This window comes from Melanotaenia boesemani, chromosome 1 (genome assembly GCF_017639745.1).
Source record: "Melanotaenia boesemani isolate fMelBoe1 chromosome 1, fMelBoe1.pri, whole genome shotgun sequence".
In the NCBI taxonomy this organism is placed as follows: Eukaryota; Metazoa; Chordata; class Actinopteri; order Atheriniformes; family Melanotaeniidae; genus Melanotaenia; species Melanotaenia boesemani.
This window is the reverse complement of record NC_055682.1, coordinates 3,728,103-3,742,427: the sequence shown is the minus strand read 5'-3', so window position 1 is coordinate 3,742,427 and position 14,325 is coordinate 3,728,103. Positions and strand designations below refer to the sequence as shown.

The window sequence follows — 14,325 nt, the reverse complement described above, 5'->3', positions numbered from 1 at the left end:
AATGAAGGCTGTTCTGACTCATTTGCTCAAGTGTTTAGTTCCCTTGGACCCAACAGAACAGATGGCAACGTTCCAGTGAGGTCCCAGACGTTGTTGTGTTTTCAAAGGTTTAGTAAAGATCTGCTCAATGCAGAACTGTCTTGATTCCTGTTTGGATCTGACTTTGGTTCTGGCTGGGGACTTTGATTTTAGGCTCTAAGCAAACATTTAATTTTTGATTGAAAAGCCCAGGAAGTCCTTCACAAATTCAAACCACAGCAGCTGTGAGCTGGTTGAAAAGACGGGAGGGTGAATCCTAGAATGTGTTACAATCAAAACATGACGATCATCTTTTGTGCCCTGACCATTAGTAGATGAAACTAAACACTGAACCATGACTAGAAGTAAAATTCAGTAAATATTGTCTTCCTTGTGGAGCAGTCACATCTTATTTACTTCCATATTTAATTATCTTTTATCTTCATATATTTACTGCTATTCATTTATTAAATATTTAATTTTATTTTGTTTAATTGTATATATTCTTTTATTTATATTTGAAATTTTTTCTTAGTATTTATTTATTTTTTTATTAGGGGTATGTTAGGGGTTTACCAGCATTTAACCCAGTTACTGAACATTACAAAGCTGGTGGTCATCCTGCAGGTGCTGAAACTACGGACGCGTGGACCTGTCGCCCAAACTGAAAAGTATTGGGACCTTAACACGTTTTAACGTGATACGTTTTATCATAAAAGCACGAAACACAAAGTACTGAATGCTCATGTTGCGAAGCAGAAACATTCAGTCTTTTCGTCCAGGATCAATTGTTCCTCTCTGATTTGTTGTTGTGGAAACGTGAGACAGTAATGAGCAACACGGTACCTCACCTGCCTGAGATGGTGCATGTGTGTCTGGGTGTGTGTGCTGCTTTTGGTTAACATGTACCAGTAGTTACGCCTCTGGCTGTCTTCTAAAGATTTAATAGGCTATGTGCACCGCTGGGACTGGAGAATTAAGTTGCCGACACGACAACGTAGTCCTGTTTGGTTAAAGGGTGCAACGTCAACACGATCACTGTCTCCTCCAGCTTCACCGGTGTCCAATCTCTCCTTGGCTCAGCCTGGAATCAAGTACAACTTAATCCTGTTATGGAAATTAGACATTTCTCTGAGCTACTGCATGCACAGTTTCTCCATTCAAAGACAGATACGGTTTATATTCCACATTTTCACCATTAAAAGTATTAAGATCTCTTTTTTTAAATTTGTGTGACAGCTCTAGTTTCTGTGTGACACATTTTGGATGGATTTAGGTTTTTATGTCTCCACAATCACACCTTGCTTATTGTGTCTATAACCACAGAAATTCTACAAGGATGATTTAATCCATTTAAACCAGTTTGGTCCTACAGGAGCTGCGATCCAGCAGGTCTCCATGTATGCCTGCTTCAACACACCTGAGTCAAGTTAATGAGTCATTGTGCAGAACTTGATAGGCTGTTAGATTTATTTAATTTGATGTGTGTGTGAAGCAGGGATACATACTGGAATTCACCAGAACTGCCAGACCAACCCTGGCTCTTGTAACAGAGGAGTAAATCCCGAATCCTCATATCTTTGTTGAATTTTCTGACGTGCATTCTCCTGGTTAGTGCTTTCTTCTTCTGTACAGCATACAGTGCTATAACAGATAACCTAAATACAACTTGGGACCTGACTTGCCATATTCTCCGTTCTTTCTGTTTACGTGCAGGAATGATCAGGTTGATACGGACGTACTAAGTTGGCTCGTTTATTGTTGAACGTTAGCAGTCATCTTACACGTACACCTGGGGGGGGGGGGGGGGTCTAAGTATCCATATACCATAATGCATTGCGGTGAATACAAAACACTTAGAACCAATCAGTGTTTGTAACATCAATGTGGTGTGTTCAGGTACAGTACGATAAACACAATATAGAATATTAACTATTGCTGCAGCACATCCTTAGTGTCCCTGTTACTTTAAAATGGACCCTTAGTTGATGCCCACTTCTTTATCATTATGCTCATTATGATGGTTATTATTCTTGGATGAGATGGCCATTTACAATACAGACTCCTCACTGGGATTCTGTGTCACATGCAAATATTATTGATGATTGCATAATTTCGAAACATTAGAATATACTATTAAGATGTAAACTTCTGCAAGATCGCCAGAACCCCCGAGCTTTTTCACTTCCATCATCAGTGTCTCAGGAACGGTAGTGTGTAGCTCTCTGGGGTAAATTGTGATGGATAGCTTACCATTTAGGTGATCTACGGTGGTTTTCCAGGCATTTATATCTCGTCCAGCAGGTTTACAATCGAGCCACAAAATGTAGTGTTTATTCATAGACTCTCTGGTAAATCCACAATGATCCATGACAACACTCGACCCTCACCAGTTTGTCTACAGGGCGAACAGATCGACGGAAGACGCTGTAGCCACAGCTGGCCATGCCACACTGTCCCACCTGGAGCAGCGGGAGAACTACACCCGGATGCTATTTGTGGATTACAGCTCCACGTTCATCACCATCCTCCCTCACAAACTAGTGTGTGACCTGGGACTTCCACATTCCAACTGCATGTGGATCAACAGCTTCCTGTCAGACCGCAGTCAGAGGGTTAGAGTGGGCAACCATATAAACCATCAGCATCAGCACCGGCTCCCCTCAGGGCTGCATGCTGAGCCCTCTGCTCTGTACCCTCTACACATCTGAGTCCGCATACAGGGCTGAGGTGGAGCAGCTGACTGGGTGGTGCAGAGAGAACAACCTGCTCATTAACATGTCAAAGACCAGGCAGCTCTTCATAGACTTTCTGTTCATCAGCGGGACTGTGTGGAGAGGGTGGAGGACTTCCGCTTTTTGGTAGTCCATATCGAGGAGGACCTGACCTGGGCTGTGAACACCTCTGAGCTACTGAAGAAGGCCCAGCATAGACTGTACTTCCTGAGGATGCTTTATTCTGTTTTGCACTGAATGGAGGACTTTGTAATTTAGTTGCACTTTCGTTGCAAAGACAATAAAATTCTATTCTGTTCTATTCTATTCTATTCTGTTCTGTTGTGTTGTGTTGTGTTCTTTTCTAACAGCATTATTTATCACATTTCATCATAAAAACATCACCATCACTACTATGTTGCTAAGAGACCTCTATTTAGACCTGGACATGATGATGAAGCAACTTCCTGTCAGGCTTTCCACCAATCAGAGAGCTTAGATTGATGGTAACGTCCAATCAGGAGCAGCCAAAGATCAACCAGTGAGCAGAAAGTTCTATGTGTGTGTGAAAAGAAGAAAAATAATGCTCCTCTATGGCTGGAATAAAGCCAAGAAGACATACATTCATTTTACATCATTTTACCTCCCAATCTGACAGCTGAGGCTGGAAACATCATGTCTGATGCTGACTGGGGTTAAAAGCTTCAGCTGCTACAGACTGGTTTCTTTAAAAAAAACTTATTAAAAAAAAACAAGTTAACATAAACCGATTAAAATGCTCCAGCTTTTACGTGAAAAAAAAAAACGTGCCTTGGGATTTTAAGGGTTAAAACATGCAAACCATCGTTATCAAAGTGCATTTTTTATATGTTTGAGTGGAGTTACACAACAAGAAAACAGTTACTGAGCACTCTGAAAACTAGTGGCTTGTGAAGCTTTTGTCTGTGCAGTAAATCTGTTTACTAGAATTTATTAATGTGAAGTGGTGCATTTGCTTTGGGTTGCTCTCACATTCAGTGCATGCTGTCAGCAGATTTCATTTTTCTTTTGCTAATGCTGCATAGTTTTGCAGCTTTTTTACTGGAGAGGTCTTTCCTCTAGATGCACTCTTTTTTGTGCTCCAGTTTCTCCTCCAGATTGACCAATCAGAGCTCCAGCCTGCCACACATCACAGCAAAGTCACAAAACCATGAAATCCCAGTTTCTCAGAAGCAGTGAAATGAATATGTGGTCACCATGGATACCACTATATCACGAATTTACCTTGGATATCTGTTTGGTGCTTTTGTGATTTGATAAAGGAGGCAGTAAAAGTTGCAGTTGTGTGCATTCATCTTTTCTGATGCAGAAGTTGCCGTGGTTTCCCTGCATATTGATCTCGCCCTTAGTTAAACGGTGATACAGTATGTTGCTATGTAACAGCTGAAAATTAGGAAAACTCTTGCAGACCAGTTGTGTGATGTCTAATGAGCCAGTGGAGGAGCTTAGACTTAAATTAGGTCGTGATGTTGTTATCTCAGCTTGAACTCACACCCTACGTTCATCACTTCGACGAAGACGAGGGTTCATGCAAGAAATAGTTGGGATGACTTTTTGTCCAACTTCCTCAGACATGAAATGTGAGGGACTGATCTGAACACAAACACTTCCATTAGCTTTGATTCCAAGCTAGCTGACACTGTACGGTAAAGCAAACTTGCTTTGCAATGTTTTCATATGCCTGGGAATTTAAGCTAAAATCTTTAAATTCTTTTATCTGGAAAGGGTCGTAAATGAATGCTTGGTAGATTTTTTTTTTGTCGTAACAACAGCTCTTGGTAAAAAAATCTTATACTGATGGAAAGTCTGTTTATTTCCTTTTAAATGGGGCCACATTTATAAAGAAAATGTGAGATGAGCAGCAGAGTTGAGTAAGTGGGTTGTGTCCATGATAAATAAGACAAATCTTCTCTACCAAACAGCTGATTCTGTGGTTGACTCACGTTTGGTGTCGTTAACTGGACTGAATGATTGATGTCTGAAGAAATGAGGCATATTCTATTCTACTATTCTACGGTCATTTAGCAGACGCTTTTATCCAAAGCAACTTACATTTGAGAGTCAGAACAACACAAGCAGGAATTTAAACAAGGTGGGACGTCATCATCAAGTGTTGGTCAGACTGCTGTGAGTCCAGTTGGACCCAGGTGCTGTCATGTAGTTCTATAGGCACTGCATACATATATATATATATATATGCATGCATAATTATATATATATATATATATATATATATATATATATATATATATATATATATATATATATATATATATATATATATATATAGTAGAAGAGTTAAGCTTAGAGCGGAAATGCTCCTTAAACAACTGAGTCTTTAGCTTGCTTTTAAAAGTGGATAAGGACTCTGCGGAGTTTGGTAGATCGTTCCACCACCGGAGAGCAACAGAGGAGAAGAGTAAGAGTATTAGTAATTTAATAACATCTTTATTTAATAAACACGAGCTTCAGTATCATGTGGAATAACCAAGTAGAGAACCTGGGGGGACCAAGCTTCTCTATGGCTGCCCCTACTCTCACATCCCAAAGACATCCGTGATTCCTCTCGCCTGACATTGGTCAAAAAGCTCAACAAAACATATTTTCAGAGGTGTCTTTAATGATTTTATTGATCTAAAGTGATTTATTAGAAGAAGTATCCTAATAATTTTTTATGATTTTTATTTTCAATTGATTTTTTTAATGTATTGCATTTTTAATCATGTTTTCCTGCTGTAAACTTCTTTATGTGTCCTGAAAAGTGCTCTATAAATAAAATGTATTAATATTATTGTAGTGACTATCTGCTTCTATCATTTCAGTCGCTCTTGGTGCATTAAGGAGTTGTAAAAACTGTGTGACCTCCCGTCACCCAAGCGCAACGTGCACTGTCACCTCTAGATCCAATATGCACTTTACCTCAACACCGCCACCAATGGTGGAGGAAAACACAGGTCACCTGTGCCATCCCAAACATAAACAGAAATAATGGCTTTTATTATTGTTATTACACGTTCAAAACAAGAGTCAACAGCAGAATCTGTTTGTCATTGGCAGAGAAGTTTTCAATGGACTCACCCACGTACTTGACTCTGCTGTTCGTCCCATAAATCCATTTTCCTCCCAAATGTGGCTCCATTTAAAAGAGAAATAAACAGACGTTCCAGCGTTAGCAGATTTATTACCAAGAAGCTTTGTTACAACAAAAAATCCACCAAACACTCATTTACTGACTTTAGGTTAAGTGTATATTCTCTAAGTGCTCAAAATAAAATGATAAAAGAAACTTAAATGCTAGTTACTGGGTTGAATTTACCAAACCGAGAAGAAGCTCCTCTGTGCTTCTGACAGGGCTGTTAGTTATTCCTCAGGACCTAAGACTAATGCTGCAGTTCTTAGAGCATTGTGCAGAACTCCTGGTTGAGCTGCAGCTCCCACAGTTCTGTCAAACAAGATAAAAAGGAGGCAGCAAAGACACAAACGATGTCCACAGACCAGCAACTGAGAGCAGAGACTGACACAGAGAGGGAAGATGGGAAGGGAGGTACAGGTGGGTCTGCAGAGCAAATCCTTTTGGCTTTTTTTTTTCTTGTTCATCATTTCTTTTGCTCTGCATGCAAAAACATCATGTTACCAAACAATCCTGTTTCTCAGTTTAAAGAGAATCGTCTCACTTAATCCAAGACCTTAAAGGCCTCAAAAGGTAGGAAAATATCAAATGATTCTTTGAGATGAATCAGGAGATGAACTGAAACTTGATTTTGTCTTTGGCTCACCGAGCAAAGAAAGTAGTTTCATGAGGTTTGTTTTTGAGTAATCAGTGTCTTGAAGGCATCAGTCAGAAGAATCAGGGAGGATTCTGACAGGGCGCTAAGCTAACAGCTAATCAGAAGAACAAACTTTTAACATGTAAAACTTCATGAGCCTCAAACATCTTAGTGGTTCAAGAAAATGTTATATACTATGACTTTTACGCCAAATTACTTTAAATTTGTTAATTTGCTCATATTAATAATATTGCAGGTGTTAGTAAAACCTTTACTTTAAATGAATGCACTAATGCTAACAGTAGAAAAGCTGAGCAGTCGTTGCAGATATGGAATCTAAATGTAAATTTTTCTGTGCTGGTGTTCATATTTCATTCCCCATAAAGATGAAGCAAAAGATGATCTGATGCTTCCACCGGAGGTTTGCAGACAGTAAACAGCAGCTTCTCAGACCCACTTGCGATGCAGCCATTGGTTGTTGTTTTCCACTCAGTTCATGAGGTTACTGCACGTAGAATGTCACAGCATTTCCGTCTCAATTTGAGGGTAAAGATTTGCAGAAACAGTTCACCACAGGATCTTGACACTCTGCCACATCGTCACTATTTAAAGGGTCTGTAAGGGATCCGACACCAATTAATGAAAAGCATGCAAATGATGTTTGGTTTGGTTCTGCTTTGTTGGCCAAAATTCACCCAGTAAATGACTGTATGCATGAAACTAATTAGCATATTATAAACACAGTTAACATTTAAAGCTGTTGTGTTTTGTGTGTCATGACTTTTAGAAGTCTGCAGGAAGTTACTTATTGTTTAACCAGGATGATGTTATTGTCTGTTTAAATACTTAATTATTTTATATTTATCTACAGTTTTAACTGGATTTACTACAGAGAGAAAAATTACAGTCAGGTGATGTAAAGCTTGTCAAAAACTAATGATATTATAAAGAAAATATACAGATATTTTCCTGGAAATCCTGTATAGAAAAGTGTAGTGTGTATAGATTTTAGACTGGCACACGTGCATCTTGCAGTATTATGCAGTATGCATAATAAACACTTCCAGTCCTCTGACTAAACATCAAGTATTAGTCCAGTCTTTTTAAAAGAAGTCTGTGGCCAAAAGAGTCCTGAATGAACCCACTACAAAACATGTTTTAATGGCAACTAAGTGGAGTTAAATGGGGCAAAAAAACAAACAAACAAACAAAAAAAAAAAACGAATTTCCCGTCAATGTCCAACTCTGCCAGTTATGTGTCCTGATAAAAAAAATCAGGACACATACATGATAAAAAAATCTTTTGATTCCAAATAGGACAATTTTAAGTATTTTTTTCTAGAAAAAAACCCCAAAAAAAACAAAAAACAAAAAAAAAAGTGGTATCTGGGCCCAGCAAAGACTGATCAAGTACTGGTGTAGTTCATCTGTACATTTCCAGTTTGTTCCGACCTCATTTTCAGTTACGTTAATTAAGTAAACGGATAAACGTTTTAATTGAGTACCGTAGTTTTCTATCCGTCTTTGCACATGCATATTTATTTATGTTAATTAAATCAGGTAAATATTGGAGTGAATGTTGAATGATATTATTATCAGTGATCAGCAGCAGCAGCAGGCATGAAGCAAACTTCGAGGGGGGAAGTTTTGAGACGGATCACATGGGATGCAGCTGAGTTGCCCGAGTTGTCAGACTGAACCGGCTCGCAGGCGTTGCTTCATAAAATAAAATCCATATATCTTTTAATCCAGAATAATTAATCCACATATATAAAGATTATTGATCTTTAAACTATTTGATGCACAAAACTGAATTATATGAAAAATACACGATATTCAGTTCTGATAATCCAGAAAAATCTAAATAAATTCAGCCCGTGGTAGGATGTTTCAACAAGGTAACACATTTTGACAGAACACCTCTGCTGTTGATTGAAAGCAGTGATCGTCTGCATAACACTAACAGCTGATTTTCACAGCGTACTTTTTAACACACTGAGAACATTTTCTGGACGTCTTAAAAAGTTATAAAACATTTATTTATTTTTAGCAAAATGTTTGAAATCGCATAATAAAATTGTGTAAAAGTAAAAGGTTTTGAAATGTGTGTGTGTGTGTGTGTGTGTGTTTTAAAGCCCCAGTGTGCTTTCAGTATTTAATATAATTTTTAATTTATTTCCAGATTCACCCTGTAAACCCCACATCTTCATGTTCTGCAGACACATAACTCTGCCTGGAGATATGAAGCATTACAGTTGACAGATTTTTATTCCATCTTTGATCTACAGCAGCTTACTGTTTGTTGTAGCCCTTCCTCCTCCTCTTCCTCCTCCTCCTCCACTTCTACCCACCCATACTAAAAGATTTGAGTGTGTGTGTGTGTGTGTATGCAGCGGGATAACTGTGTAATCAGGCTCTATTGAACGTTCAGCATATCTTGCATGGTGTTACTACACAGGAAGCTTACATATCATGTATTAACTATAAGTCGAGGTTAGAATCTCAGTTTTAAAGTTGGTCGTTTGACTTATTTCAACAACAGATAAACACACTCAGCATTAGATAATTCGTGTTTGCAAGTTGGAGAATATTTAATGAGTTTCCTTTCACAGCAGGATGGATCACGCGGCTCCTAAACTAAAACAAACAAAAATTAAAAGACACAGTACGCTCTCCCCCACCCAACATTTTTATTCTTTCGGGGCAGAAGTGGGGAGGGAAACTGTTGTAGGTGGATGGGTTGACGTGATTAATGCTGATGCTTCGTGTTTTACATGTTGCATAATCATAAATGGGATTTGCATGTAGGAAGCTCTGTGTGTTACTGAGTTTGGAAATGTTAGAGAACGCAAACCCCGAGACAAGCCATGTTTATGCATGCGAGATGTTGAAGCATGTAGAACAACACAGGGAGGCTGCAGCAGAGATGCACTGGATTGTTTTAGAGGTTTGCACTTTTCACTGTAAATATGAAATATTTAAGCTGTTAATATTTTAACATAGAAATATGTAGAAGGCTCAAGTGAGTTAATTTACTGTAGACATTTCTGTTTCCTCCCTCCCTCTCTTCTCCCCTCTCTTCTCCCCTCCCCGCTCAGGGAGCCTGGGTGCAACTGTGGAACCTCCTCCTTGAGAGCTTTTCTCCTCTGGATGTTATGGCTGAAATGGTATGTAGGCTCCATCAAAGGCTCATAATGCAGCTGAAACCAGGGGGGTGAATAACAGTTGGGAAGGAAGATGAATGTTCTGGGATGCATGCTGCTTTTTTCTTTTTCTCTTTTTCCAGCTGGGTGGGTTCAGGATTATAACAGAACAGAAAAGAGATATTTCCTCTTATGAAGACATTTGCTTTGACCCACTGAGAACCAAAGATCATTCATAAGGCGAACCATATTTGAAACTGAATGAGGATGCATTAGATAGATTAAACAACCTGAGAATCCATATTTAAAAAATATATCAAAAGTAAAACAGAGCTGTTGAAATATCAGGATGATTGTGGTCAAATTCATCTACACTAATGATGTCATCACAACATTAAAGGTTTTTTTAGGGTTTTCTGGGTTCCTGTTTTTTGGTAGTTGTAAAAATTGCACAATCCTAATCTGCATGAAACCCGAGTTAAAAAAAGAGTTAAAACACTGTAAATGAAAACAATGCAGTAATTTTAAAAGCTCATCAAGTCATATTTTATTCCCAGTAGAAGACAAACATCATGATAAACAACACATTATTGAACTCAGACATTTTACCACATGATGGGAAATATGAGCTGATAGTCAATCGGATGCAGCAACACATCTGGAAAAAGTAGTTCCAGGGTGATGTTCAACATGGTGTAAAAAGTAGTTCCAGGGTGATGTTCAGTATGGTGTAAAAAGTAGTTCCAGGGTGATGTTCAGTATGGTGTAAAAAGTAGTTCTGGGGTGATGTTCGACACGGTGTAAAAAGTAGTTCCAGGGTGATGTTCAGCACGGTGTAAAAAGTAGTTCCAGGGTGATGTTCAGCACGGTGTAAAAAGTAGTTCCAGGGTGATGTTCAGTATGGTGTAAAAAGTAGTTCCAGGGTGATGTTCAGCATGGTGTAAAAAGTAGTTCTGGGGTGATGTTTGACACGGTGGAAAAAGTAGTTCCAGGGTGATGTTCAGCTTGGTGTAAAAAGTAGTTCCAGGGTGGTGTTCAGCACGGTGTAAAAAGTAGTTCCAGGGTGATGTTCAGCATGGTGTAAAAAGTAGTTCCAGGGTGATGTTCAGCATGGTGTAAAAAGTAGTTCCAGGGTGATGTTCGACACGGTGTAAAAAGTAGTTCCAGGGTGGTGTTCAGCTTGGTGTAAAAAGTAGTTCCAGGGTGGTGTTCAGCACGGTGTAAAAAGTAGTTCCAGGGTGATGTTCAGCATGGTGTAAAAAGTAGTTCCAGGGTGATGTTCAGCATGGTGTTAAAAGTAGTTCCAGGGTGATGTTCAGCACGGTGTAAAAAGTAGTTCCAGAGTGATGTTCAGCACGGTGTAAAAAGTAGTTCCAGGGTGATGTTCAGTATGGTGTAAAAAGTAGTTCCAGGGTGATGTTCAGCATGGTGCAAAAAGTAGTTCTGGGGTGATGTTTGACACGGTGGAAAAAGTAGTTCCAGGGTGATGTTCAACATGGTGTAAAAAGTAGTTCCGGGGTGATGTTCAGTATGGTGTAAAAAGTAGTTCCAGGGTGATGTTCAGTATGGTGTAAAAAGTAGTTCCAGGGTGATGTTCAGCACGGTGTAAAAAGTAGTTCCAGGGTGATGTTCAGCACGGTGTAAAAAGTAGTTCCAGGTTGATGTTCAGCATGGTGTAAAAAGTAGTTCCAGGGTGATGTTCGACACGGTGTAAAAAGTAGTTCCAGGGTGATGTTCAGCTTGGTGTAAAAAGTAGTTCCAGGGTGGTGTTCAGCACGGTGTAAAAAGTAGTTCCAGGGTGATGTTCAGCATGGTGTAAAAAGTAGTTCCAGGGTGATGTTCAGCATGGTGTTAAAAGTAGTTCCAGGGTGATGTTCAGCACGGTGTAAAAAGTAGTTCCAGGGTGATGTTCAGCACGGTGTAAAAAGTAGTTCCAGGGTGATGTTCTGTTCAGCACGGTGTAAAAAGTAGTTCCAGGGTGATGTTCAGCACGGTGTAAAAAGTAGTTCCAGGGTGATGTTCAGCACGGTGTAAAAAGTAGTTCCAGGGTGATGTTAAGCACGGTGTAAAAAGTAGTTCCAGGGTGATGTTCGTCACGGTGTAAAAAGTAGTTCCAGGGTGATGTTCAGCATGGTGTAAAAAGTAGTTCCAGGGTGATGTTTAGCAGGGTGTAGCATCTCTTCTTCTAACATGTCTGGAAACATCTGGGAAGTGAGGAGACCAGTTGCTGGAGTTTTAGGAGAGGAATGTTGTCCTATTCTGGTCTGATGCAGGATTCTAGCTGCTCTACAGTCCTGGACCTTGGTTGCTGGATTTCTGGTTCCATGATGCTCCAGATGTTGTGTACTGGTGAAAGGTCTGGACTGCAGGCAGGCCAGTTCAGCAGCCGGACTCTTCTCCTGTGAAGCCATGCTGCTGTGATGGATGCAGGATGTGGTTCAGCATCGTCTTGCTGAAATCTGCAAGGCCTTCCCTTAAAGAGACGTTGTCTGGATGGGAACTCATGAAGTCCTGCAGTGATCATTCATTATGAAAAGTAGTCTGGTGCTTGTTTGATTCACAAATCAGATGGTTTCAGAGAGCTTTCAGAGGTTTACACTGGGAGTGCAAATTAGTGGTACAAATCACCAGTTTGATCATGATACGATTTTATGTCAACATTTACAATATCACAAATTCTGGCTCAATATGATCTTGATCCAGTTGGATTCAGTGATCAACATGAAGCAATATCACATGGTGATTTAACACAATCACCAAGTTGTATACAGATGCTGTTTGCTCTTTGATCAGTCAGTCTAGGCAGATGCTTTGCAGTATGCATAGTTACAGCTATACACCCGGCTCAGGGATGAAAATACTGGAGCATTTTATTTGCCTCGTCCTCACCTGGCTGACACTGAAAAAGCAGCTGCGGGCTTCACGGTGGGATTCAGAGTGGCAGAAGTGCTGATATTTTCGTCCTTTTGTGTTCTGTGCGTCAGAAAAAGAGAAAAAAAGTGGCAATAAATGACAGTTCTTCAGGCTCCAGCAGCATGTTTTTATGGTTATTATGTCACATTATCCAGCCACTCAGCAACCGTGTGATTACCACAGTGTGTCTGTGTGTGTGTGTGTGTGTGTGTGTGTGTGTGTGTGTGTGTGTGTGTGTGTGTGTGTGTGTGTGTGTGTGTGTGTGTGTGTGTGTGCGCATGCAGTGTCCAAGTTTTACTCTTTAAATCTGTAATTTATCTCATGCAGTTCCATTGATTGTCCCCAATCACTCCTTGGATTGGACACTTTTCTACCACTTATTTCCCCACTGAGGAGTGTTTCTCTGATCTCCCTTCAATGTCATCCTCCATGTTTTTGTTAATATCCTGATTTTTTTTTTCTTTTATTTTGTTGCTGCTGTCTGGAAAAATAAGCATTGCTTTGCTATTGTAGCAGTTTCATTGTGAATATAATGAGTGGACTAATGTAGTTTGGACCCAGATGAAGGACATGAGTCTGTCAGGCAGAGGACAATAGTACTGTTTTCAGATTAAAAGTAAAATAAAAGTAAATAACTGGCCAAGTCACCAGTTGTGTCCAAGAATACTGAGAATGAGTATATGAGATAAATCACTGTTAAAAACTGAGTTAATAAAACAAAAACCTGACAGCTGATGATTTAGCTCATGTGAGGAGTCGATGGCACAGTAACCTTTTCCTGGAAAGTTAACACTCTGCGAGGCTGAGACGATTCCCTGCAAAATAAGACTTTTTAAAGTTTGACATTGACTTTTACACTCAGTCTGGCTCCCTCGGGTCCAGCTTTGGGTGGTTTGTTCCTGCAGTGGATCGTGTTTCTGTCTGGGTTAGGATTTCATGTCTGAATACAGGCGCAGGGTTAGTTCTTGGATTGTGGTTAATTACCAGTTCATACTGGTTGTTTTTACCCAGAATCTCTAAACAAGTGACATTTTTGGAGGCTGGTTTCTAACCTACCTGATTCTTTTCTTTGTGATGTGTTGGACCACACAGCAGCTGCTGGTACTGGGTTGGTTGGTTGTAGCACCAGTTCAGTGCTGGTTCAGCAGTAAAATCTTCCAATGCTGGTTGTATATAAGAAGAGAGGACACTGGCTGTCTCACTATCCCTGTATTTGAATGTCATAATGTTCCTGGTCTGCATTTATTTTGCTCTTCAGTGAAGATGAGACTTTCACTAAAGTGAGGTGAAATGGTTGATTGATAGACGTGATCCGTTTTGATGCAGACTCTGACTCCACGGACAGTGAAATAGAGTAGTACTGGGCGATAGGACCAAAATAGTAAATTATACTAGTTTCATTGTATTTGAAAACATTTTTTAGTCATGTTTAGTGCATGACTGGGTGTTAGCCACATTTTCCACTGATTGATAAATAAATTACTGCAGTAGATCTAGAATAGCCTTTGACTTTGTCATGAGAATTGTAAACTGTACAAAAAAACCCAAACATTCTGATGTTCTGAATCCGCCTTTCTCCTCAGAACTCATCAGAACCTTGTTTTTGGCTGTATAGATTGTTATAGTATAAAACAAATCTAGTCTGCTGCATGAAAGTTTACTGGTGCAGCAGTGAAAAGGGTCCCCCCTCAAACAAGATTTAAAGCTTAATTTGCCATTTGCTCAAGTTCA

At 39.6% G+C, this 14,325-nt stretch overlaps 1 protein-coding gene across 4 annotated transcripts in view; it reads left to right on the top strand.

Annotated features, from left to right (window-relative positions):
• LOC121629061 (SH3 and multiple ankyrin repeat domains protein 2-like) overlaps positions 1–14,325 on the top strand; it is a 302,762-nt gene that overhangs the window by 14,756 nt on the left and 273,681 nt on the right. For all 4 annotated transcript variants that reach the window (XM_041968766.1, XM_041968841.1, XM_041968688.1 and 1 more), the window contains exon 2: positions 9,637–9,705. In XM_041968766.1, the coding sequence (XP_041824700.1) occupies positions 9,694–9,705 (12 nt within the window). In that variant the 5' untranslated portion in view covers positions 9,637–9,693. The remainder of the gene's footprint in view (positions 1–9,636; positions 9,706–14,325) is intronic.